At 37.7% G+C, this 24031-nt stretch overlaps 1 protein-coding gene across 3 annotated transcripts in view; it reads right to left on the bottom strand.

Moving 5' to 3' along the window:
• CNTN5 (contactin 5) overlaps positions 1-24031 on the bottom strand; it is a 906057-nt gene that overhangs the window by 347122 nt on the left and 534904 nt on the right. For all 3 annotated transcript variants that reach the window (XM_060179715.1, XM_060179713.1, XM_060179714.1), the window contains 2 exons: positions 23533-23656; positions 23222-23397 (listed from right to left, as the gene is read on the bottom strand). In XM_060179715.1, the coding sequence (XP_060035698.1) occupies positions 23222-23397; positions 23533-23656 (300 nt within the window). The remainder of the gene's footprint in view (positions 1-23221; positions 23398-23532; positions 23657-24031) is intronic.

Here is a 24031-nt window from a genome sequence, read left to right as displayed (position 1 = left end):
TATTGCCATTGTTGACGTTGCTTTGTTGTTGGATAGGACAGAGAGAAATGGAGAGAGGAGGGGAAGACAGAGAGAGAAGGGGAGAGAAAGATAGACACCTGCAGACCTGCTTCACCGCCTGTGAAGCGACTCCCCTGCAGGTGGGGAGCCAGGGGCTCGAACCGGGATCCTTACACAGGTCCCTGCGCTTTGCGCCACGTGCGCTTAACCCACTGCGCCACCGCCCGACCCCCCATTGTTTTCTTTAGTGACACTTTGTTCTGACTATTTCAAGTGTATTTCTTAAGTGTTATTTGTAACACCTTAGTTGACTTCCTCTTTGTCTGTTGGGTAGGTAAGAGAATATTCTCCTAAAGGTGTTCATGTGTGAATTGTAGAATTTGTAGATATGTATGTTAGCTTAGAGATAAAGGGAATTCAAGTTGTATGTATAATTAAAGTTATCATTTGACCCTAAAATAGAGAAATTCAAAAGGCAGCTAGAAGTTTCCTGCTATACTGTGTGTGACCTAAGATTGAGCCTAGCCCAGCTTTGGTGCTATGTGTATTTCTCTCACTCTCTCTCCCTTCCCTCCCTCTGAAAAAGTCAGTTTATAGTAATGACTTCTGTTCAATGAGAGAACTAGTAGAGAAACCCTCCAGGTTTATTCACCTGAGCCCAATGTAATCAAAGGGGTCCTTAAAACGGACAAGAAGGAAACAGAAGAGAGTGGACAGGTATGATGAAAATCATCAGAAAGATGCTACACTGGTTGGCTGAGAATAGAGGCCTGGGGAGGAGGAAGGGTGAAAGGAAGAAGGTTCAGTAAATTTAGAAATAAGAGAGATTGGGGCATCAGTGGTGGACATGAGATAACTCACATTTTTCAAGAGAGATGAAACTATGTTCCTAAAATATGCACAGTCTTGTAAATCAGCATTACCTTAAAATAAATAAACAAATAATGACAATTCCTAGGAACTGGAAAATCCAAGATGATTTCTTTCCTAGGATTTCTAGAATGGAATAAAGTCCTACCAAACTCTGATTTTAGTTCAGTGACAGTCAGTGATGACTGTGTGGCAGAAGTATTACAATGACAGATGTGGTGCTGTTTTAAGACATTACCTTCAGGATCACTGACAGCAGCAGGAGGAGCAGGGAAGGGAAAGGCAGGGAAAACAGCCACTAGGGTACTGGCATGTAGGTGTTCAATAAATGCTTGTTTCTTGAAAGCACCACCACTGTGTTGTTTCATTTTTGCTAAAAGTGTCTTACGGATGCAAGAGACAAAAGAATAACCTCTTAATACAGTTTTTAGAGCTAGGAAACAAAAATCCCAATTGCATTAAGATATAATTGCCTGAGAGAACACAAACTTTGGAGTTACCCGATTAGGCTGGAATTCCAGATTTACTTCTAAATACCTCTACAACCTTTTGTGCATGGAGTCTTTTTTAATATAGTTGTCACAAGACTTAGATTACTTTATATAGTTTCCACGAACCTAAAACTGTAAGTTGCTAAATATCAACAAGCTTCAGTAGTCTAAAAAAAAAAAAAAAAAGAACTGATCCAAGGCCACGGTACCCTGCATCACTCAGCATGGCCCAGTTCTCTGTCAGGCTTCTTCCACAGCAGAGAAGCAGTAATCCTGACTGAGTCACACACAGCCTGACTCACGTGAGTACTCACTTTTGGACTCCAGCTCTGCTGATAGTCTCAATTAGAGGAATGGAGGCACAAGACGCCCACAGCAATGTCTTGTGTGCAAGACATTTCAATCTGCTGGGAACATCAGGTGTCAAGAGTTTTTGGAAGACTGTAAACAGATCATGGAAAGGAACCTAGACTTCTCTGAACCCTGGTTTTCTTAGAAGAAATTACCATAAAAATTCCTGTAAGGTCAGACTGAGAATTAAAATTATGTATTGTAAGTGCTTGCAATGTGTCAAGCACAATGTGAGTAATAAATAAAGAAAGAGCTTTCACTTTAGGTAGAGAAAATATTACCAACACAGGAGAAGAAGCTACTACTTCTATTCTCTTAGAAAAAAAAATATACAAAGGAAATTGTTAAGCTGTAATTCCCTGACTTCCTTCAGATTACAAAGAAAGAAGTGCTTACTGGTTTTCTATACTGAGGTGAACTCTGGAGCAAAACGACTACTGACAAGCCACTTGGAAACCACCCTAACAGTCTGCAGGGTCACACTGCTTGCTTCTTGTTACAAATTGTATCATCAGAACATTCCAGAAGCGAGACTATCTACCCTCATGTATCCCTGGATGCTGCTAGTGTGTGAAGTTACTGGTCTATAAAAACCAGCAAATTCTAAATAAATATTATTGCTTTAAATATATAAATAGGAACAGAAATAGTTCCACTATGATGTGGCACCAAGAAAAAAATTTTTTTGAATCCATATGGCTGTACTCTTAAATCATCAGAAAATAATTAAACAAGTGAAACCAAAGCAAGCTACAACTACATATAAGCTCAAACTTAATGAGTTGTGGAAAATGCAATAAACTAAACAAATCACACATTACTGTTAATTAATGGGCTGTAAAAGACTTCCAGGTGGCTTAGGCAAATAACAGTTTTTTTTTTTTTATTTTATACTTCAGAAGGAAAGTTTTTGGTAACTATTAGATAAATATAATTTAACTTAGTTACTGATTGATTCACTATAAAGTATTACTGATTAAAATATCAGTTTTCTCATTTATTTGAAATTATATTCATATATTCTTTCTCAATCATTATTCATTTCAAAGTATAAACATTTAAGCCGTGAAGATTTTCTGTTATAAAAGTGAATCAGGGGAGGGTTAGATAGCATAATGGTTATGCAAACAGACTCTCATGCCTGAGGCTCCAAAGTTTCAGGTTCAATCCCCTGCACCACCATAAGCCAGAGCTGAGCAGTTTTCTGGTAAAAAAATAAATAAATAAATAAAATAAAATAAGTGAATCAATTGGATTAAGTGCTACAATGTAAATTTCATAGTATGTATAAGTACATACAGAGCTTATTAGAATTTCTATTTGGTGGTCGGCAGGTAGTGCAGTGGGTTAAGGGCACATAGCGCAAAATGCAAGGACAGGTGTAAGAATTTTGGTTGGAGCCCCCCACCCCGGATCCCCACCTGCAGGGAGGCTGCGTCACAAGTTTTCTCTCCCCCTCTCTGTCTCCCCTCACTCTTGATTTCTCCCTCTTCTATCCAACAATCAGAACATCAATGGCAACAATAACTACAACAACAAAGGCAACAACAAAAACAAAAAGGGGGGGAATGGCCTCCAGAAGCAGTAGACTCATGGTGCAGGCACCTAGCCCCAGAGATAACCCTGGAGCCAAAAAAAAAAAAAAAGAATTTCTATTCAATTACTTGGCATTGTTACTTTAATTCAACATAAATTTATTATTTCAGTAACAGTTCTTCATTCTTAAAGATTCAAAGATTTCTGTCTCAACTGTTCAGATGTATGATGGTTAGATTACATGAAAATTTCAATACTACAATGATGTGTATATTATGTGTCACTGACATAAAAAATGACAATACAGAAAAGGTATGAAAGTAAAAGTGACATTTGAAGTAAACCTTAAATTAAAAAAAAATTACAGATCAATAAAGAGAGGGAAGACACCAATTATACCTACTACAATATTGGTATTTCAGATAAAGTCAACTGATCATTTTTCTGTGACTGATACTAATATATATGTATATTATGCCAAACAGTACCTATTCTTAAGAATTCATAGTAGTATCACAATTTGGGGCCTTTTGTCTCTTAGTAGAGACAAACAATAACTATAATGTATGAAACTGCTTCAACAGAAGAGAATACATTTCACATACTTGGATGTGGATTAGTATACTAGTAACACATTCCTGTTGTCTTCTTAGTACTGTGCTAATGTATTGATGTATCTTGAAAACTTGGAGGCAAAGACTTTAGTTGTGGCACACTTTAAAGGAAATAAGTTCAGTGTAGGCCTCTGAAGAAAGAGAAGAACTTAGATGCATGAAGAAAGAGAAGAGACACCTAGGACAACCTAGGGAATGAGCTATCTGAACAAGGATGGTAGTCAGGACACAGGGCACTTTGATGGTGCTGAGAACTAACTGGGAATGGTAGGAGAAAATGAAACTAGATGATATATATATGTGAGCAAAATTCATTTATATTAGCTTTTTTAATGAATACAGAATAGACTAAATGAGCTTTTCTATTTCCTCATTATCACAAATCCCACCATCCACATACTACCAAACTTGTTAGGAAGCAAACATATGGTCCCAATGACTCACTGTCTGTACTTCTTGATGTCCAGTATACTAACTTCCCCCTCACTCCTCCAAAAGAAGCATTAATACCACAGCTGTTCTCATTGGTCTGGCTCTTCTGAGCAGACCTGACTTCCTTATGTTCCCCATCTCTCTTATCATACTGGACTCACTCAGGTGGAAAAAAAAAAAAAAAACAAGAAACAATTCACCTATTTTCTCCTTTACTCTTCTCAAAGGAAGAGGTCATAAATAGGATACCCAGAATTCTAGTCCTATTCTGAACTCTGACACCATGTTCTCAGACAATACTTTAAGCCCTCCTGCATGTTAGCTGTCGGACTTGGGCAAAAATTAGTAAAATCATGGGTCCCTTGAAATACACTTAAAGTAGACTTCCTAGCTCCTTCCATAATGAAGACCCCAAATATCATCTGCTCTATTCTTACCTTTAGGCTCCTGATTATTAAACAGTTTGTTTTGCTTTACATCTTAATACTTTTCATCAAGTTGCAGATGCTACCATAACAACAACCGACTTCCCTTGGCAGATGACCTCACCAATGTGTCCTGGAATCTCACCTCCCCAGAGCCCTGCCCCACTACAGAAAGATAGAAACAGGCTGGGCTTATGGATCAACCTGTCAATTCCCATGTCCATTGGAGAAGCAATTACAGAAGCCAGAACTCCCACCTTCTGCACCCCATAAAGATCTTTAGTCCATACTCTCAGAGGGATAAAGAATAGGGACACTTCCAATGGAGGGGATGAGAAATGGTGGTGGGAACCGTATGGAATTGTATCCCTTTTATCCTTCAATCTTGCTGATTATTATTAAATCCTAATAAAATAAGTAGGATACCTCAAACACAACAAAGAGCCCCTAGCTAACTTCAGTTTTCCTTCTTGCAGCAATATTGATTTCTAATTTCTATTTGGATACTATTCTATAGTAGTGTAGCATAAGCCTATGGCCTAGGTGCTTATTCAGTCTTTTTAAATGTAAACTAAGCTCATCTGAAACACACACACACACCATCCCCACCAACAATCTTTAGATCAGAATTCTCTATATGATCACAGGAAATTACTGATCCACTGAAGAAAACCAGCTCACATATTCAGTCAGGTCTTATAAAGTAGAGATTTCTCTAATGAGCTGTTATATATGTAAAAAAGATCTTCCTGTGAGCTACTTACCAGTGACTCACTACTTGAAAAGCTATATGTGACCAATTAAGTAACAGCTACTTTCCAAACTAAATGCTAAATGATTTAATTTTACTTTAGAAGGTAGAAATAATCAGGAAAGCTGAATTTCGAGCTGCATTAAAATGTACGAGATTTTTGCCTGTTAGTTTGCTCCTCTATGAAACGTTATAAATTTGGGGAATAAGAGAGGCCTGCAAAGTATGTATAATCTATGACTAGAGAAAAGAAAGGTTGCTTTATAAAGAGATGATAGTTTGTCTCCATGGCAGAGGCCAGGGGGAAAATAGCATCTGTTCTAAGCAAAACTGAAGGATATTATTTTGTGGCAGAGGAAGTTCAGTAAACGCTGGGCCAGGACAAGTATTTCTAGTTCAAAAAGAGCATGTAAAATGTATGTCTTGGAATCTTTTATTTGTCCTTAGCTAGTTATGCTGAAATATGTTTGGCAACATCAAATGAAATCTCATATTCAAAATGATGCCGAGGTGCCAGGGCTGTGAAGGTAAACAGGATTAGGTTGACAGTTAATTTTTATGTTTTATTTCTGAACACTCATTTAGCCTTATCCATATTTATGATGCCATCCAGATTATGATAGGAAAAAGTTTATTATATGGGATAGATTTACTGTAAGGAATTACATTACTGGTACTTCCAAAATACAGAAAATCAAATCATAAAATCTCAGCTGTAGTCAAAGCTTGCTTCCAAAAGATTCAACTTTAGAGTAGAGAAATGATTCTTACAACTACTAGTTTACTCGACTACATTTAGTCTAGACTCACAACAGTAGTAATAATCTGTATAGTTAGGTCAAGAATGTAACTTGATGCCTGAGGCTCTGACATCCCAGAACACTTACTTACACACACATACTCGCTCTCCCTCTCCCTCTCCCTCTCCCTCTCCCTCTCCCTCTCCCTCTCCCTCTCCCTCTCCCTCTCTCTCTCTTTCTCTCCTATATACATTTACCAGCTGTAAGTTTTAGGTGCTAGGAAATAGTTTGAACTTGAAAACAAGGTATCTGTATATCTATATTTTTCAGGGTAGGTTTGTGTTTTAGGTACAATCATAACAGACAAAATTTAGCTTTTTATGGAAGACAAACCTGACAGAGCCCATCACTGAAATCACCAGTTTCAGCACACCTACTGAATCAAAAGTGACCTCATGACATAGACAGTCATACTGGGTGAATTTCATTTCACCTCACTTATAATTAGAGCTACTTTGAGTTTTGCCTGCACTGATAAAAATCAATATGAGGACCTCAACACAATCTGAAACTATACATCACTTGATTTATTAGGGAAAAACAGTCCAGTGAAGGCTGTTGATACCAGCAGTTTGTTGACACTGTACTAACTTAATCTGTGAGAATTAGCTAGACACCTGAGACAGAGCAGACTCAGAGCAGTCTTGCGTGAACATACTGAAATATAAATTAAAGGCAGGATCGTCTTGGGCATGCATAACTACACCAAGTTTATTACTTAAATGAACTGGGTTCAAATCCAATCTGATTTACATGTGACCATGGGTAGGAAACAGACTTGAATTTTCTAGTCTCTAAAACAGTGGTTTTTCACCTCTTAGGAATCATGTCACCTTGGGAAAGTGAGTCACCTTTCTTAAACAGTTTTCAAAATTTGTTTAAAGATGACTACTGCCTCACTTCATGGACTTCTTTTATTTTTTTTCCCTTTCTGCTTTATGGGGGTGGGGGTGTTGGTGGTCCACAATACAGTAGTTGACACACATTTCTCTCATCTTCCCATAATAGGTGTCTGAAAGAGACTCTCTCCCCACTTATGTCCTTTTTCAGCTTCATACACCAGCAGCTCAGAGTCCCTCCATCCCATCCTGTTCTCTCCTCCTCCAGAGCCCTTTGCTTGGGCAGAAGGCAGCAGTCCAAGTTTCACCTTATGTTTCCCTTACTCTTATAACTTCCTAGGTTCCAGCTTTGAGTCAGATTAAACCTTCTTCAGAGAGCAGTCAAAGTAAGAGTCTAGGTCTCAAACTTTGTATCTAACCTTAACAAACCACAACTAACTCGTCCAGCAGATGACCAGCTTTATCTCTAAAGTACTTCCCAAACATAATTAGACTATATATTTTTGTCTTCACTGGCATTTCTATTTGTAATTGAAAATGGGAGTATGAAAAAGCTTACCCAAGTGTCTAGAATAAACAAATTGCTAACAAATCTTTACTAAATGCCATTAATGTTTATAACATTAAATACAAATTTTTATAGTATTTCACATGCAAAAGAAATTGTACGAATACAGAAATTTAATTCTAATTAAGTATAATCTTAATTATGTTTTGTATTTTAATTATGCATTACATGAACAACTAAATATAACTGTGCTGTCTATTGTAGAGTTTATGTTATTTTCAAGTCTATTTATTTTCATTACAGAGAGCGGGATGCCAGAGAGAGCACTGATCCACAATGGCATACAGTGACGCTGGGGTTTCGAGACCTTAGGCACCGAGCTGTAATCTCACCAACTCTTAATGTTTATTTTATCAAAAAGATTTTTAACCTTTGAAAGTGGCTGAATCACCTTAGAAGACATGTTGAATAACTGGAAAAAATACAAATTTCACAAAACTGAATAAAGATTTGTTACAGAATGCTATTCACAGAAAAAGTATACTCCTACTTCTCTGAGAATGTCTTAGGAAAAAAAGCAAGACTAGAAAAACACTGATAAGCTTTTCAGTTTTCGTCTTACAGCGGATTTTTTAAAGTATATAATTATAACTCAAATTTTCTAGGTCTACTTGCATATTGGTGCATGGAGACTAATAAACCCTGTTTAATAAGCTTGCTAGATTCACCCCAGCAATTATAATATTCATTATTTTCCAAATTTAGTGACTATTAAATGCCATGAGTTATGATTTAAGTAAGTTTGCTACAGTTGTGATTAGTTAGGTGGGTCATTTACTATGTTTATGAAATCAGAATTGATATTAATGGCCTCATTTAATGCTTTTTTTTCTGACAAGTTAGACATATTTTGGTTATTTCTGTTGTGATAGATGTGGTCCTTGAAAAATCTATTTATTAATAATTTCCTCAGAACTACTTAATGACAATACCTCTAAATGCATTAGCTACTACAAATTGTGATTTAAACAAGTATTTGTCTTTATGGTGGGCTGAAAAATGAGACTTTGACAAAACTGAGGAGCCTGTGAGGTGGCTCAGCAGTAGTACATATATGTCCTATGCCGAGGCCCTTGATTAAAAACCTAGCAGTTCATAAAATATAAAAACAGACTGAAAAAAGTAAACTATTAGCTCTGATCCTTTGACCGATGTATTTATTTTTTTAATTGCTATCAGGGTTACTGCTGGGCTCCTGTCAGCCATTTTTCCTCACCCCCCCCCCATTTACTTTATTAACTGGCAGGACAGAGTGAAATTGCGAGGAAGGGGAGATAGAGAGAGAGAGATAGGTAGACACCTGCAGACCTGCTTCACTGCTCCTGAAGCATCCTCGCTGCAGGTGGGGAGCAGGGGCTCAAACCCAGATCCTGGCACATGGTGATATGTGCACATACTGAGTGTGCCAATGCAGGGCCCCTTTCACTCATCTTTTGACAGTGCCACTGGCTAATCTGAGTGTTGATGTGTGAATTCAAGTAACATCTGCACACACATTCTTTGAGAACTTGAGAGTAAGGCTTGTTGTCTAATTAAGCAAATTGCATTACTTACATCCTGACACTGAATGAAATAAAATAAACTGAAGCTACAAAATGTATAGGAAACTTTCGCTGATGCTAGGATAAATGTGGAGATATCATTAGAATTTCATAGTTACATTTAAAAAGAAAAATCAGAGAATAGTCTGTCTCCATTCAGAGATAAATGCAAAACAACTTTTTATAGAGGTAACTTCCTTCACATATTTCTCTGCAGTTTAATTTTCCAGACATCATTATAATATGGAAGTTATTACCAACAGTATGTGAAATAATGTTAATAATATGTTAATATTCTTGGGAGTCGGGCGGTAGCACAGCGGGTTGAGCACACATGGCGCAAAGCGCAAGGACCCATGGAAGGATCCCGGTTTGAGCCCCCAGCTCCCCACCTGCAGAGAAGTCGCTTCACAGGCGGTGAAGCAGGTCTGCAGGTGTCTATCTTTCTCTCCCCATCTTCCCCTCCTCTCTCCATCTCTCTCTGTCCTATTCAACAATGACATCAACAACAACAATAATAACTACAACAACAATAAAAAACAATAAGGGCAACAAAAGGAAAAATAAATTTTTAAAATAATATGTTAATATTCTTAACTTTAAACACATTAACACCTGCTGATGTTATTGATCTGTTAATGTCACTGCATCTATTAATAGCTATTGAACATTTAGTAATAATTTCCCTAGTGGATATTTATGCAGAACTTTATAATTTATCTAATTGTCTTGACAGGATTATCTCATTTGTTTTAATTCTCTGTTGCAACTGGGAGAGAAAGCTGCTGATGCACCTCTTAAGGAATAGCTCTTTGCACAGGTCTCACAAGAGATTCGTGCTGAGGGCATCACTCACTCAACCATCCTGCAAATATTAACTGAGTGTTGACTATGAATCTGAAAGTTGTAGGTCAGGTATTGAACTAAGAAATTAAAAAAAATGGACAAGGCATAAAACATGCCCTCAGTTGAGTCTTGCAGAGTCAGTGATGTACTCAAGCTACGAATGGCTCTTGGGAGCCAATGGTGATTGTTACCAAGAGCTGCAGTGCAATATAACAAGACACAAATATAAGGAATAGAAATAACAGTAAGGTGGGAAGGGGGAGGTTTGGTTGTTGAACAATAACCCAGCAGAGAATGAGAAACTATCACATGTTTATTATGTCACAAAAATAAAATGCTTTGATAATTTTATATAGTTCAGTATAGCCTGAGTATTAGACAGAAATCTGGAAAAGTATGCAGATACTAAATAATAAATGACTGGGAGTCATTTCTAGGCCTCTGCACTTTATTTTACAATGTACTGGGAGACTTTAAATGTTTTAAGGAGGAAGACAGTTCTTGGGGTAGGAGGAAAAAAATGTCAAAGACAGAGAACAGTAATTCATGGTACAAATGCACCCATGTACACAGAAACAGACTTAACGCTTTATTAAGTTCTTAGTCATCCCCATCCAACTCTGCGTGTGTTCTTTTTCATTTTATTTCTGTCTTTAATTATCTTTTATTACCACCAGGGCTGTCACTAGGGCCCCGTGTTTGTACTACGAACCTACCACTCCCAGTGACCATTTTTTCTTTTTTTTTTTTCCTTATTTTTTTTTATTAGATAGGACAGAGAAAAATTGAGAGAAGAGAGGGAGAAAAAGACATACCAGCAGGCTTCACTGCTCCTGTAGCATCTCCGTTGCAAGTGGGGAGCTGGGACTTGAACCAGGGTCCCTGCGCTTGGTAATATCTGCACTTCACCAGGTACACTACTGCCTGGTCCTCTATATGTGTGTTGCTGTTGTTTTTTTTGCCTCCAGGGTTATTGCTGGTGCCTGCACTAAGAACCCACTGCTCCTGGAGGCTATTTTTCCCATTGTGTTGCCCTTATTGTTGTTGTTATTGCTGTTGTTGTTGTTGGACAAAAGGAAGAGAAATCAAGAGAGGACAGGAAGACAAAGGAGGAGAGAAAGACAGACACCTGCAGACCTGCTTCACTGCTTGTGAAGCACCCCCCTGCAGGTGGGGAGCCGGGGGCTCAAACTGGGATCCTTACGCCGCCGGTCCATGTGCACGTCACCTGCTGAGCTACCTCCTGGCCCCGCATGTGTTCTTTACCTCATACAGAATCAACAAAATATAACCTTGGCATGTCACTTTTAACTAAAATTCGAAGCACCAGAAATAGATCTCAGAAGCACAATCTTATCCAGTTTATAAATTAGATTAATTGTCCAGTTTCTGATTATAGCCTGTACAAAGCTGTGAAAGAATGACTATTTTAATCTGCATCTTTTACATACAGCATATGGCATCTCATACAATGTTTGTTTTGTTTTATTTGTTAACAGAGCATAGATCACCTCTGGCTTATGGTGGTGCAGGAGACAGATCCTGAGACTTCAGAGCCTCAGGCTAGAGAGTCTCTTTGCATAAGTATTATGCTATCCACCCCTGCCTTCTCAAACAATTTGAACAAAACTCCTTTGCAGTGAGGTCTTTCATTAAGCAAGCTACCATTTCAAACACACAAGTAGACTTAGTAGGATTTTATGACATATTCCATCTGCACCAGAGTTCTCCCAAAGTACAAGATCTGACTTAAAAGAAAAAAAAAAAAGGAAGGAAGGAAGGAAGGAAGGAAGGAAGGAAGGAAGGAAGGAAGGAAGGAGAGCACTGCTGAAAGCTACAAAGAAATCAAGGTCATGAATTCACAGGTGCAGAGGTCCCTCTGAGCAACACACACTGATTACTTGGTCTTCGTTATAAGATATATTCTTAGTTCCTTAGTTCCTCCCCTTCATATTCTTTGGAGTGTGAAAAATAACAAAGTCTAAGCACTATGTGTTTCTTCCATGGGCTATTATAGTTACAGCAAGTGTAATGTGGTTTCTATTTCTCTGGAGATAATAGTTGTATTTTACTGAAACAAAGTTGTAGAGAAAAAGGAATATAACAATCAGTTTTGAAAATATTTCCAGGATTGTTTAGCTCCCTGGCTGGCTTCAGGGTCCTCTATTTAAGTCTGATGGTCAAGAAGGGAGTGTTTAAACTTTAATTTTTTCTAGTTCTAAATATTTAGAACACTGCATGATTTTAACATCACAAAATAGTTTCTCTGAAGAAAGTACAAACCTAGAATGCATCTATATATTAACTGGAAAGAAATCCACCCCACTAATGAGACTATTTTGTATTTTTTGAGTCTTTTGTCTACACTAGTCCTTTCTTTCCACCATCAAACACCAACATGCTTCACTGTCAAGTCAGGTCAACAAAACTCTGGTATACTTACATTCTTCTTCCTGTAAAAACCAAAATCAAAATCACAATCTCAGATTTAAGATTGTCTTAGGTGTTGATTGCTTTCTCTATCTTTATTGAAGTTGGTATTTAAACATCTCAAAATCCTATTTTTATTTATAGTATCTTGATTCAAATGGCAGTCCGCACATTAAAATTGTGAAAGTCAGGAGTCAGGCAGTAGCGCAGCAGGTTAAGTCCTGGCGCAAAGCGCAAGGACCAGCAGAGGGATCCTGCTTCAAGCCCCCGGCTCCCCACTTGCAGGACAGTCACTTCACAGGCAGTGAAGTAGGTCTGCAGGTGTCTATCTTTCTCTCCCCCTCTGTCTTCCCCTTCTCTCTCTATTTCTTTCTGTCCTATCCAACAACATCAATAACTGCAACAATAAAACAGTAAGGGCAACAAAAAGGAATAAATAATTATTTTTAAAAAATTGTGAAAGTCTTTTGTTTTTTACTCTATTCACACTCTTCTATGCCTCTCAAGTCATTCTTTTACTTTTCTCACATACACTAATACCTTTCTATGTTTCACTGTTTTTCTACTGGAGAAATATAGACGTTTCTAAATGTTACTTAATCCTAGTTTTCTTTGTAGCACAATTTCTCTTCATGAAATATATTGATGGCTTCACAGCCTCTCACTGTTTTGTGGCCAGTTCACTTCTGCCTTTCCTGAGTACCCACCAATACACACACAAACTCACACTCATTCATACACACACACACACACACACACACACACACACACACACATGCACATTTAATAATGATTGACAAGATTGTAGGATAAGAGGGGTACTATTCCCACCACCAGAGTTCCCTGTTCCATCCCCTCTACTGGAAGCTTCTCTATTCCTTATCCCTCTAGGAGTATGGACCAAAGATCTTTATGGGTGCAGAAGGTTCCAATTACGGAATTATAGAAGAAGAATGGAAGTCTGGCTTCTGTAATTACTTCTCCACTAGACATGGGCATTAACAAGTCGATCCATAATACTCCATGCCTATTTTTTTTATCTTTCCCTAGTGGGGTAGGGCTCTGGAGAGGACCCACCAATATTTTTACAAAGTATGATATTTTCTTCTAGAAGGTAGAATAAAACTACCAAACTCTGAAATTCAGAAACTTACTTCCCTTGTCTGTGTGATTAAGTAGCACAGTTAGTGATTGTACAACTGAAATGATCAAAGATGATCAAAGATGTACAACTGAGGGTCAAAGATGGAGAACAGAGGGAGCCAGGTATAAGATCTAAAACTCTACTGCACTTATACATTTTGTAACTTTTTGTGCTAGGAAAGGGCTCTTAACACTCTGATATGGGTTGAGAAACCATGAATTAGGAAAATGTGCTTTATAAAATGTGTCAGAGTATTTATACTCTTTCTAGTTGCTTACACAACTTGGCACAGAACTGCCTTGCACATTGCTAAGGCAAGAAGCATATGATCCAATGTACCCTGTGATAAGCCTGGAAGTCAACATCACATATGGATAGTTCTATTCATGACTCCCATGCACAATGAAACACCTGTTTGGATAAATTGCAATAAATAAAACATTGCAAATATGCAAGATATAAAATATAATTAAGGATTCAACGATTATTTGTCAGATTTAAAATTGGACTCATTCAATAACTTTCCTTTAATATATAATACCAGGTTATCTTAGGGTCCAGATGAACAAAAAGAGAAGTTGAAAAGAAAGGAAAAATGTAATTTTAATAAGATTTATTTTTTCTGTGACAAAACCTAAAAATTTAGCAGGGGAGTTAGCATATGATTATGTAAAAGGACTCTCTTGCCTTTAGCTCTGAGGTCCCAAATTTAATCCCCTGCACCACTATAAACCACAGCTGAGTAGTTGAGTGGCTAAGGAAGTTGTGATACACAGAGAGAGAGAGAGAGAGAGAGTTTGAGAGCTGAAAACACAAAGCAGAACTTAGACTGGGTTTGGTGTACTGCACCAAAGTAAAAGACTCTAGGATTGGGGAGGGTTTTTGTCCAGGAACATGATGGCAGAGGATGACTTAGAGAGGGTTTCTGAATTGTTGTGTGGAAAACTGAGAAATGTTGTACATTTTATTGTTGACTATAAACCACTAATCCCCCCAATAAGGAAAAAAAACTAAAACTTAGAAAAGAATGATGAATTCACCTTCTTCACCCCATCATGGATGGATCTTAAAGGTATCATGTTGAGATAAACCAGAAGGAGAAGGATGAATATGCGATGGTCTCATCCAAGGACAGAAGTTAAGGAAAAAGAACAGAAAGGGGAAACACGAGAACTGAGTTCGGTGGATTGCACCAAAGTAAAGGACTCTTGGGTGTCTGTGGGGTGAGAGGTCGAGGCTTTCAGGTCTGGTGCATGAGCGTGGCAGAAGACTTAGGTTGGGGTGAAAGTGTTTTGCAGAAAATTTATCCATATATCAACATTTGTATTTACTGTAAATCATCCATCCTCCCCAATAAATTAAACAAACAAATAAATAAACTATAATTTGCTTAGGGTCTCACACTCAGACACCATTCCATGGCAGTCTGATTTTTTTTCTTTTATTTTACACACTTATTTTGGATAGAGACAAAGAGAAATTGAGAGAGAAGGGATTCAGACACCTGTAGTACTGTCTCACTGTTCATGAAGCTTCCCCGCTGCACATGAAGTTTGGAACTTAAACTTGGGTCTTTATGCTGTAAAGACGTATGCTCAACCAGATGCACCACCACTCAACCCCCCCAACTGTTTTCAAAGTAGATTCAAGTCATATTTCTAAAGTGATGATTTTATCAAAGAAAAAGATTTTTGGCTTATTAAAGACAAACTTAAAAATTATCATTAATTTATTTTGTGATGACATTTTAAAGTAAATAATGAAATCATTTATGCCTAGGGTGATATATTCAGATTAGTATTCAAATGATTTAATAAAGTTATTATAGACAAAACCTCACAGTCTAATGAAATAAAGCTTTGGATGTACTGCAGAGTTAGCAATTATTCAAATAATTTCATTAGCTATTAAATGCTAGTGAATGTGGTTTTAAGCGAAGGTCAATTTTACATTAGAAGAAGTTATGAAAAGGCTAAAGAAGTAATTCTGGGTTTTACATGAAAATGAAAGGTTGAATTAAAGAGCTCAAACAGCAAGTCTAGAAGAATCACATAATCTCTCAAAGAGTTGAGGAGGTTATTTTAATCAACTGTTTCAAGGCAAACTAATGGAATATTATGGATCTAAGTCATCTAAATGCCCTGAAAAGCAACATGTTCCAATTGTGATAACAGCCATCAGTTTGCCAGGGATGGCATAGAAAGATACTGCTGAAGCACATACAGCATGGGCAGATTTTATCCTGATTCGCTTTAGGTTTGACTTGCTGGTATGAATTATTTCTCAGAATTAAAACTGTAGAAAGATTGCTATGAGCTTTGGATTTCTGAAGGATATTTGAGAAGTGTGCTGTATCACACTGTCAATTCCAAGTTTCTCATCAGCATGGTAATGAGCTAATAGAGAGGCAGTTTGATATGGTATAGTCTTGCTTGTCACTGAAGAGAAATCACTATACTAGGTAAGGAAATTACCCTCATGATGAGCCTAAGTTACAGGAATAAAACATTTTGTCAAAAAAAAATCTTATCCGTAACTAATAAGATCAGGACTAGTAATAATACTTTTTATTTATGTTTTTCCTCCTGAACTTAAAAATCAGCTCAGAGACACATGGCTTCTCCACCTCATTAATTTTTACTATACCCTTATGAGGTAAATAGCTATTGAAGCTAAAGTAGACTATCTGCATTAAGAACACTGAGAAATGTTTACAATATTCATCAAATGTTACAATATTCATCTAGGCAGAGCCTGAAAGATCCTTACAGGTAGACAGACATTTGGACATGTGATTGGCAGGTTCAAAAGGGGAAGATGAGCAAGTGTGAAGCAGCTGCTCAAATTCATTACTGACTCAAATTAAAATTTCAAAAAACTTATAAATGAGTGAAGTGGATAGCTTCATGATTATATACTAGTTAGATTTAAGGAACTTTATGTAATAGTTTGGTCTTACATCAGGATAATTACACTTGCTATTGAACTGATGTTGGGATGTTGCTGAAATCCCAGTATAAAGTCCTAAATCAAATATTTTTGTGAGAATTAAATGTCAAGAAAAAATTTTTTCTCTTAAGGAACTCGGGAAATTGGTGCTCCTTAAATATCTGTATTAATAACATTGCTCGAACCACTAGGAATTCCAGAAAAATATTTATATCTTGACTATGATAATTATGAAATTTTATGGCCTATTCTATCATAAAATTGTATTATGACATGGTGTATTCTTTCTGTGGCTGTATTTCCTTTTGCTTTGTTTCCATTGTCACCAGGGTTACTGCTGGGCATGGAACTGTAGGAGAAATCTGCTACTCCTGGTAATCATTGTTTCCTTCCTTCCTTCCTTCCTTCCTTCCTTCCTTTCTTTCTTTCTTTCTTTCTCTCCTTTTCTTTTCTTTTTTAATATGATAGAAAGAAACTGAAAGAGAAGGAAGGGGAGATAGAGAGGGAGAAAGAGAATACCTGCAGCACTGCTCCACCACTTGTGACGCTTCATCCCGGAAGTGAATACAAGGGACTTAAACCCAGGTATTTGTGGATGTAAACTTTTAAACTCTTATAAAGAAAAGTGATTTACTACTGCTATTACATTATCTGGAAATTGAAAGGGAATGCTAATTGATTATATGACGATGATGATGATGATTTGCTATTGCTGGGGCTCAGTGTCTGAACTACAAATCCACTTCTCCTGTGGCCATTTTTCGGACAGGACACAGAGAAGTTGAGAGGGGAGGGGAAGACAGAGAGGGGGAGAGAAAGACACCTGCAGACCTGCTTCACTGCTAACTGCTTACAGGAGGTTTTGAAAGATTATAATATTTAATATTTAATGTATTTTGGTAAGATTTATGAATTAAATTGAGTATCTAATAATGATATTCATAAAACATACTACAGTTACTAAGAGAACAAGGAAGCTAGCATTATGAACGGACCAGGAAGAAGATTTTGAAACTTTACAAATATACACAAGTAAAGAACCTACAAAAATTCATGTGACCCATAATCTGAAAATTGTGGGACATAATACAACTATACCACATTCACAGTTTAACTATACCAGTAACATAGTATATTAAAATGCAATAATACATCTATATCAAATAAGGTAATATTTATATGCAGTCATATACATATAATTTGATCATTTTAAAAATAAACTCCAATAGAATATATTTCATTTAATATCTTTAACAAACATGAAATGTTCAGCACAAGGATATTTTATTTTTTCTATTAAATGTATGTCTATCTATAAAATCAAGAACTTTTCCGGGAGTCAGGCTGTAGCGCGCAGCAGGTTAAGCGCAGGTGGCTTTAGTAAAGCACAAGGACCGGCATAAGGATCCCGGTTCGAGCCCCGGCTCCCCATCTGCAGGGGAGTCGCTTCACAGGCGGTGAAGCAGGTGTGCAGGTGTCTATCTTTCTCTCCTCCTCTCTGTCTTCCCCTCCTCTCTCCATTTCTCTCTGTCCTATCCAACAACGACAACAACAATAATAACTACAACAATGAAAAAAAAAAGCAAGGGCAACAAAAAAAGGGAATAAATAAAATAAAATAAATATTTAAAAAAAAATCAAGAACTTTTCCTATGACTATAATTAGGAGAGACCCGGCTGATATTTAACACTATCCAGTATGTCTTACAGTCATCATCTCATTTAAAAAAGATTCAACAACAGCTTATGCCAAATAAAACTGATGTCACAAAAGATGTGTTCGACTTCTGTACCGAGATACAGAGTTCATGCTTGGCCATGCGTGTGACACCGGCTCAAGCACAGCCCCCACCGCAGCGGAGGAAGCTTTGGTGCTTTGGGTTCTCTGCCTCTCTGTGTGTGTCTTTATTTTTCTATCTGAAAAAGAAACCTTAGGTGACAACAAGAAAATGTCCCATTTATGAAAGAGATCAAGTCTGCTAAAGCAGTCTCACATCTGAAGGTTGAAACCAAAGGCTGACCAAAGGCTCAAGCGAATCTGGTCTGATATGATTACTATCAAATAAGTGTAATTATGATAAAAATGATCACTTTTTATATTTGGTTTTAGAAAATCTTAATGGAGTACACACAGTATAGAAAAGCATATCTGAGGGAGATGCAGGTAGCCCAGCAGGTTAAGCACACATGGCACAAGGGCCAGGTTAAGAATCCTGGCATGAGCCTCCAGCTCCCCATCTTCAGGGGTTCGCTTCGCAAGCGGTGAAGCAGACCTGCAGGTGTCTCTCTTTCTCTCCCCCTCTGTCTTCCCCTCCTCTCTAGATTTCTCTCTGTCCTATCCAACAACAACAACAGCTATAACAACAATAACCACTACAACAAGGGCAACAAAATGGGAAAAATGGCCTCAAGGAGCAGTGGATTTGTAGTACAGGCACCAAGCCCCAGGAATACCCTGGAGGCAAAAAAGAAAAGCATATCTGAAAATTTACACATGTAAAACTACATGCTGGATTATCCAAAAAGTCATGGTACATTTTTGCATAGAAAACAGAGAAAAATACATTATGGCTTTTCCGACACCCTAATATATACAACAGAATCGTTATATACTGAATAAAGCACAAAAGTATGACTCAATATGTATGGGAGAACCACAGTGTTAGCTCACTGTCTAGGGAATGTGCCTTGAAATGTAAGCAGCACAGGTTGGAACCCCAGCACCATGTGCAGGTGTATGGTGTCTGACGCTCACTTTCTCTGCTTACCTAAATGAAAAAGAGGCTCAGAGCTGTGACAGAGCACATATGCAAGATGCTAGCACCGCAAAAATACTACTCGTAGTAGAGTCAGTAAAGCACACTATTTTAAAGGTATCAGTAAAAAAACTTTCTAATATTTTGATAATGTGTCAATTTGGCTTAAACGCATTTAAAACATTTATCAGACATGGGTAATAGACTTTGATTAAATATGATTTTTTTTAACTACTTAATTTTTTTTTTATGAAAGAGAAACAGAGAGAAAGTGACAAAGAGAAAGACACCAGAACACTACTCAGGTCTGGCTTATGATAGTGCTAGGAACTGAACCTGGGACTCTGGAGCCTCAGGCATGAAAGTCTTTCACATAACCATTATGCTGTCTCTTCAGCTCTTGATTAAATATGTTTTAATCACTAAAAATCATTAGCTATATTACTTGTGCAATATTGGCTGAGTAATGAACATTAAAATTGCCAAATAAAGGGTGGTTGATGTGCATAAAGGATACAGCAGATTTCAAGTTTAAAATGTATACAGTAATGAGTATTCCTCGACACACAAAGGTCCTTCAGGTGTTAAATATTCTATCAACAGTAAATATTAACTCCAGTCTATATTTATTGAGTGAACACAGAACATCCCTAAGTAAAATTGCCACCAAGTTTTTTATACTATTTTATTTTTCAGAAAAAATATATATAAATATATAAATATATATAGCCAAACCATATTTATGGCCCTGGGAGAACGATGTTGATTACCATCAGAAGGAGGTAGGGCACAGAACTTTGGTGGTGCTAGTAATATGGTTATACAAGATTATCTATGATCTTGTAAATCATTGTTAAATCTCTAAGAAAACATGTATTTCAATTATTTTGTATGCATTTATTGGACAGCAAAACAGAGAGAAGGGAAGAGAGAAAAAGAGAAAAAGAGAGAGAGAGAGCCAGAGAGATGGGCTTACAGACCTGTAGCACTGCTGGTTACCACTAAGGAAGCTTCCCCTTTGCAGGTGGGGACTGGGGGCTTGAACTTGCATCCTTGCACATGATAACTACACAGCCTGTCACCAAGGTCTTCATTTTACTCTACTTATGTATTCTTTCACTCCCTTTTAGAATCTTGCTTCCTCCCCTATTTTCTTTTTGTCTCCAGGGTTATTGCTGGGGCCTGCACTACGAATCCACTGTTCCTGGAGGCCATTTTTTCCCATTTTGTTGCCTTTTGTTGTTATTGTTGCCATTGATATTGTTGTTGTTGGATAGGGCAGAGAGAAATAGACAAAGGAGGGAGGGGAATACAGATAGGGGCAGAGAAAGATAGACACCTGCAGACCTGCTTCACCGCTTGTGAAGCAATACCCCTGCAGGTGGGGAGCCAGGGTTAGAACCAGGATCCTTGTGCCAGTCCTTGCCCTTCATGCCATGTGTGCTTAACCCGATGCACTACTGCCCGACCCCCCTCCCCTATTTTCTACTTTAATTTCTTCCTCTAACCCAAAAACTATTTTTAATGTTTTTTTTGATACTTAACAGTTTTAGAAAATAAGATATAATAATATGATTGTGTACCCATGCATGGCGGGTGTGATACAGCACATCCTCCACCATGGTTCTGTGCCCCATCTCTGCAAATGAGTTGACTCCTAGCACTCTAGAGCACCCCCAGTTCAAGTTTACTACAACTCAGCTTGACCTTTTTTCATTTTTCTCTATCACCTATTTGCATTTTTCCCCAGAGATCATATGGGAGAAAAATTACTTTTACCAAACTCAAGGGATCTATTTTTTTGGTATCATCAATACAGACATTCACCATCTGCATGGAGAGTAAGTTTGAGGTTGAAGTTGTCTCCCCTGTGTAAATGACTGCTTGTTTGCATCAACTAGGTACCTGGTGGCCTTTCATGCATATTTAAAAATATTTTATTTATTTATTTTTAATGAGAGATACAGACAGAAGGGAATGCTGATGATATATGGGGGAGGGGAGAAAGAGGGAGAAGAAGAAGGAGAGAAAGAAGGGAAAGGGAGAGGGAGGGAGGGGGAGGTGCAGGGGAGGATACAGAGCTAGACCAGGGCACTGCTCAGCTCAGACTTACAGTGGTGCTGGGGATGATCCTGGGGCCTCAGAACCTCAGGCATGAAGCCATTTTGCATAACCATTAAGCTGTCTCCCCAGCCTTTCCAGGCACTTTTAATGGGGAGCTTACAAAACAATGACCTGAATCAAGTCAGATAGGGTGAGGAGACCCTCACAGGTTCATAAAATGCACCAATGTCTACCTATAAGCAATCAGTTAATATACAATAAACAGTCCTCTAAACTAAATGTAGAGCAAGCTGATACCAAATAAGTGAGACAAGTGAATAAATGGATGAATGAGTAGACTGACTGACTAGCTAATGAGAGGTGAGGTAGCTAAGATGGGACGGACAGGGCTAGCTGTCCATGGTCATTCAGTGTTAAGTGCTACTACCTACACGGTCATGTCAGGTGGGTGTGAGTATGTGAAACCTGTGATCAGTCTTTGCAGGAATCCTAGAAAGCATTGTTAACTGCGTGTGATCTTCCAGTAAGTAAGACTACTCTGTACCATGCTGAAAGCTGCATACTGGTCACCAGGGCTATTGTGTGTGAGCATACACCAGATAAATGGAGATCCTCATCTCCACTGCACAGAGGAACAAGTAGGAGGGTTAGCTTAGTAGGTTATTTTTTAATGTGAATACTAAAAACCATCAGGTTCTCTGCTATATCACATACTATTTTCTCACAAATATTTACTTGGAATCCTATCTTGGTATAATGTTGTATGTAAAATGTTTATCTGAACTCGTTAAAGAAGTCATAAAGGCAAAACTTGGTTCAGTGTTAGTCAAATGAATTCGTTAATACTCTTCTATTCATTCCTTTTCTCCTTCATATTCCTATAAATTGTGTGTCTGGATTCTGGGTTAATTAGAAATTATACTTTAGAAGATTATACAGAGAAAAATCAATTATTCCATTATTCAAGGTAAAATTTTAACTTAAAAATCATTTTGTGTTAAATTAAATAACCAATATTGTGACATATGAATCATTACTATGAAGATTTCTGGTCCTCTTCATTTTTAGAGCTTGTAATCTTTAGGAATTTAAATTCAAGTAGGATTACTTACTAGCAGATAATAATAATATTTTTCACCCAGTAGCCTCTCAGCAATATTGTATAAGTCATTCTTACAAGTGAAAAATTTCAAGAGTTTTCATAAATCAATATTTTTGTTAATTAAATATGTTATCTATTTTAGAAAAATGTATATATTCTATGATATAGAAGTACTATATGTTTTTCCTAATAAAATTGTTGGGGTGATTGGGAGGAAAGTTATAGTCAGAATATGGAATATAAGCAATCCATGGAAAGTTATATGACTATGACTATAAGCACAATTTTTACACTATCTCAGATCCAGAACAACCTATAACAAATAACTACTATAAGGGATAATCCAGTATAAGTAGATAAAGACATTTTAAAAGCAGACATAATTAGGAATCTGATTTTTAACTACTATTCAAAGGATAGTTGAATTCTACCTATTAAGGAATCATTTATTTATTAACGCTAGTTGCTTTCATAAATAGAATTTTACCCAAACCAACCCCCCCCCCCCGCCCCGCATGATTTATTTCAAGGGGTCAAGCATTTCAGGAAATTTCCAGTATTTTAGCAAGAAGCACCTTGCTTACATAGTTCCAATCCCCACCCAGGTGTTACTACTACTTGTAAATAGACAGCCTGAAGCTTCTGTCTAGCTGTGATGATGCACATACATCGTACACACACAGATACGGAAAAGAGCAGAGACTTTACTCACAGGCAAACTGCAGTATGGCTTCTCTACTAAGAACACTTCCCAAAGCGTTGGTGGCCAAACACTGATAAAGGCCGGAGTCTTTGGCTTCACTGGGGTTGCTGATAATGAAGCTCCCGTCTATTAAACTGTAGCGATAATCACTTTCCAGATCTATTTCTGTGCCGTTCCGAAGCCATCTTACAGAAAAATCAAAAGACAGAAGTGCAAAAATCACTTGACGCCTTCAAATACTTCCTGGGAGTGTCGGGGTCTCGTGGAAGGGGATTTTTTTTCTAATTTAAAACTTAAGATGATTAGCAGTGAATCTCTACCTGTAACCGGGAGCTGGATTCCCCCGAACTTCACAATTGAGTGCTATTTTCTTCTCCTCAGAATCTGTTGGGAAAATGATATCATCTGGCTCTTGCAAAAACACCGGCCCATAGTCCACACTTTCTGCAGGAGACAAAAGGCAAACACTTAAAATTCCTGAAGAGAGCAAAACTTACTTTAATCTTCACTAAATGGATACTCTGAAAGGTTTTTTCCTCTGTCGTCATAAATAACATATGACCAAAAGTATGACTAACACAAGGCAAGTTTAATCAAATTGCTGGGATATTAAAATATCAATGGTTTTTGGTGACTTACCAAAACTGTTTTATAATATGTACAACTGAAAGGGAGTCGGGCTGTGGCGCAGCGGGTTAAGCGCAGGTGGCGCAAAGCACAAGGACCGGCAGAAGGATCTTGGTTCGAGCCCCCAGCTCCCCACCTGCAAGGGAGTCGCTTCACTAGCGGTGAAGCAGGTCTGCAGGTGTCTGTCTTTCT

The sequence above is a fragment of the Erinaceus europaeus genome, chromosome 20 (genome assembly GCF_950295315.1).
Source record: "Erinaceus europaeus chromosome 20, mEriEur2.1, whole genome shotgun sequence".
NCBI lineage: Eukaryota > Metazoa > Chordata > Mammalia > Eulipotyphla > Erinaceidae > Erinaceus > Erinaceus europaeus.
Note: the sequence above shows the minus strand (reverse complement) of the source record. Positions and strands in the feature narration are given on the sequence as shown.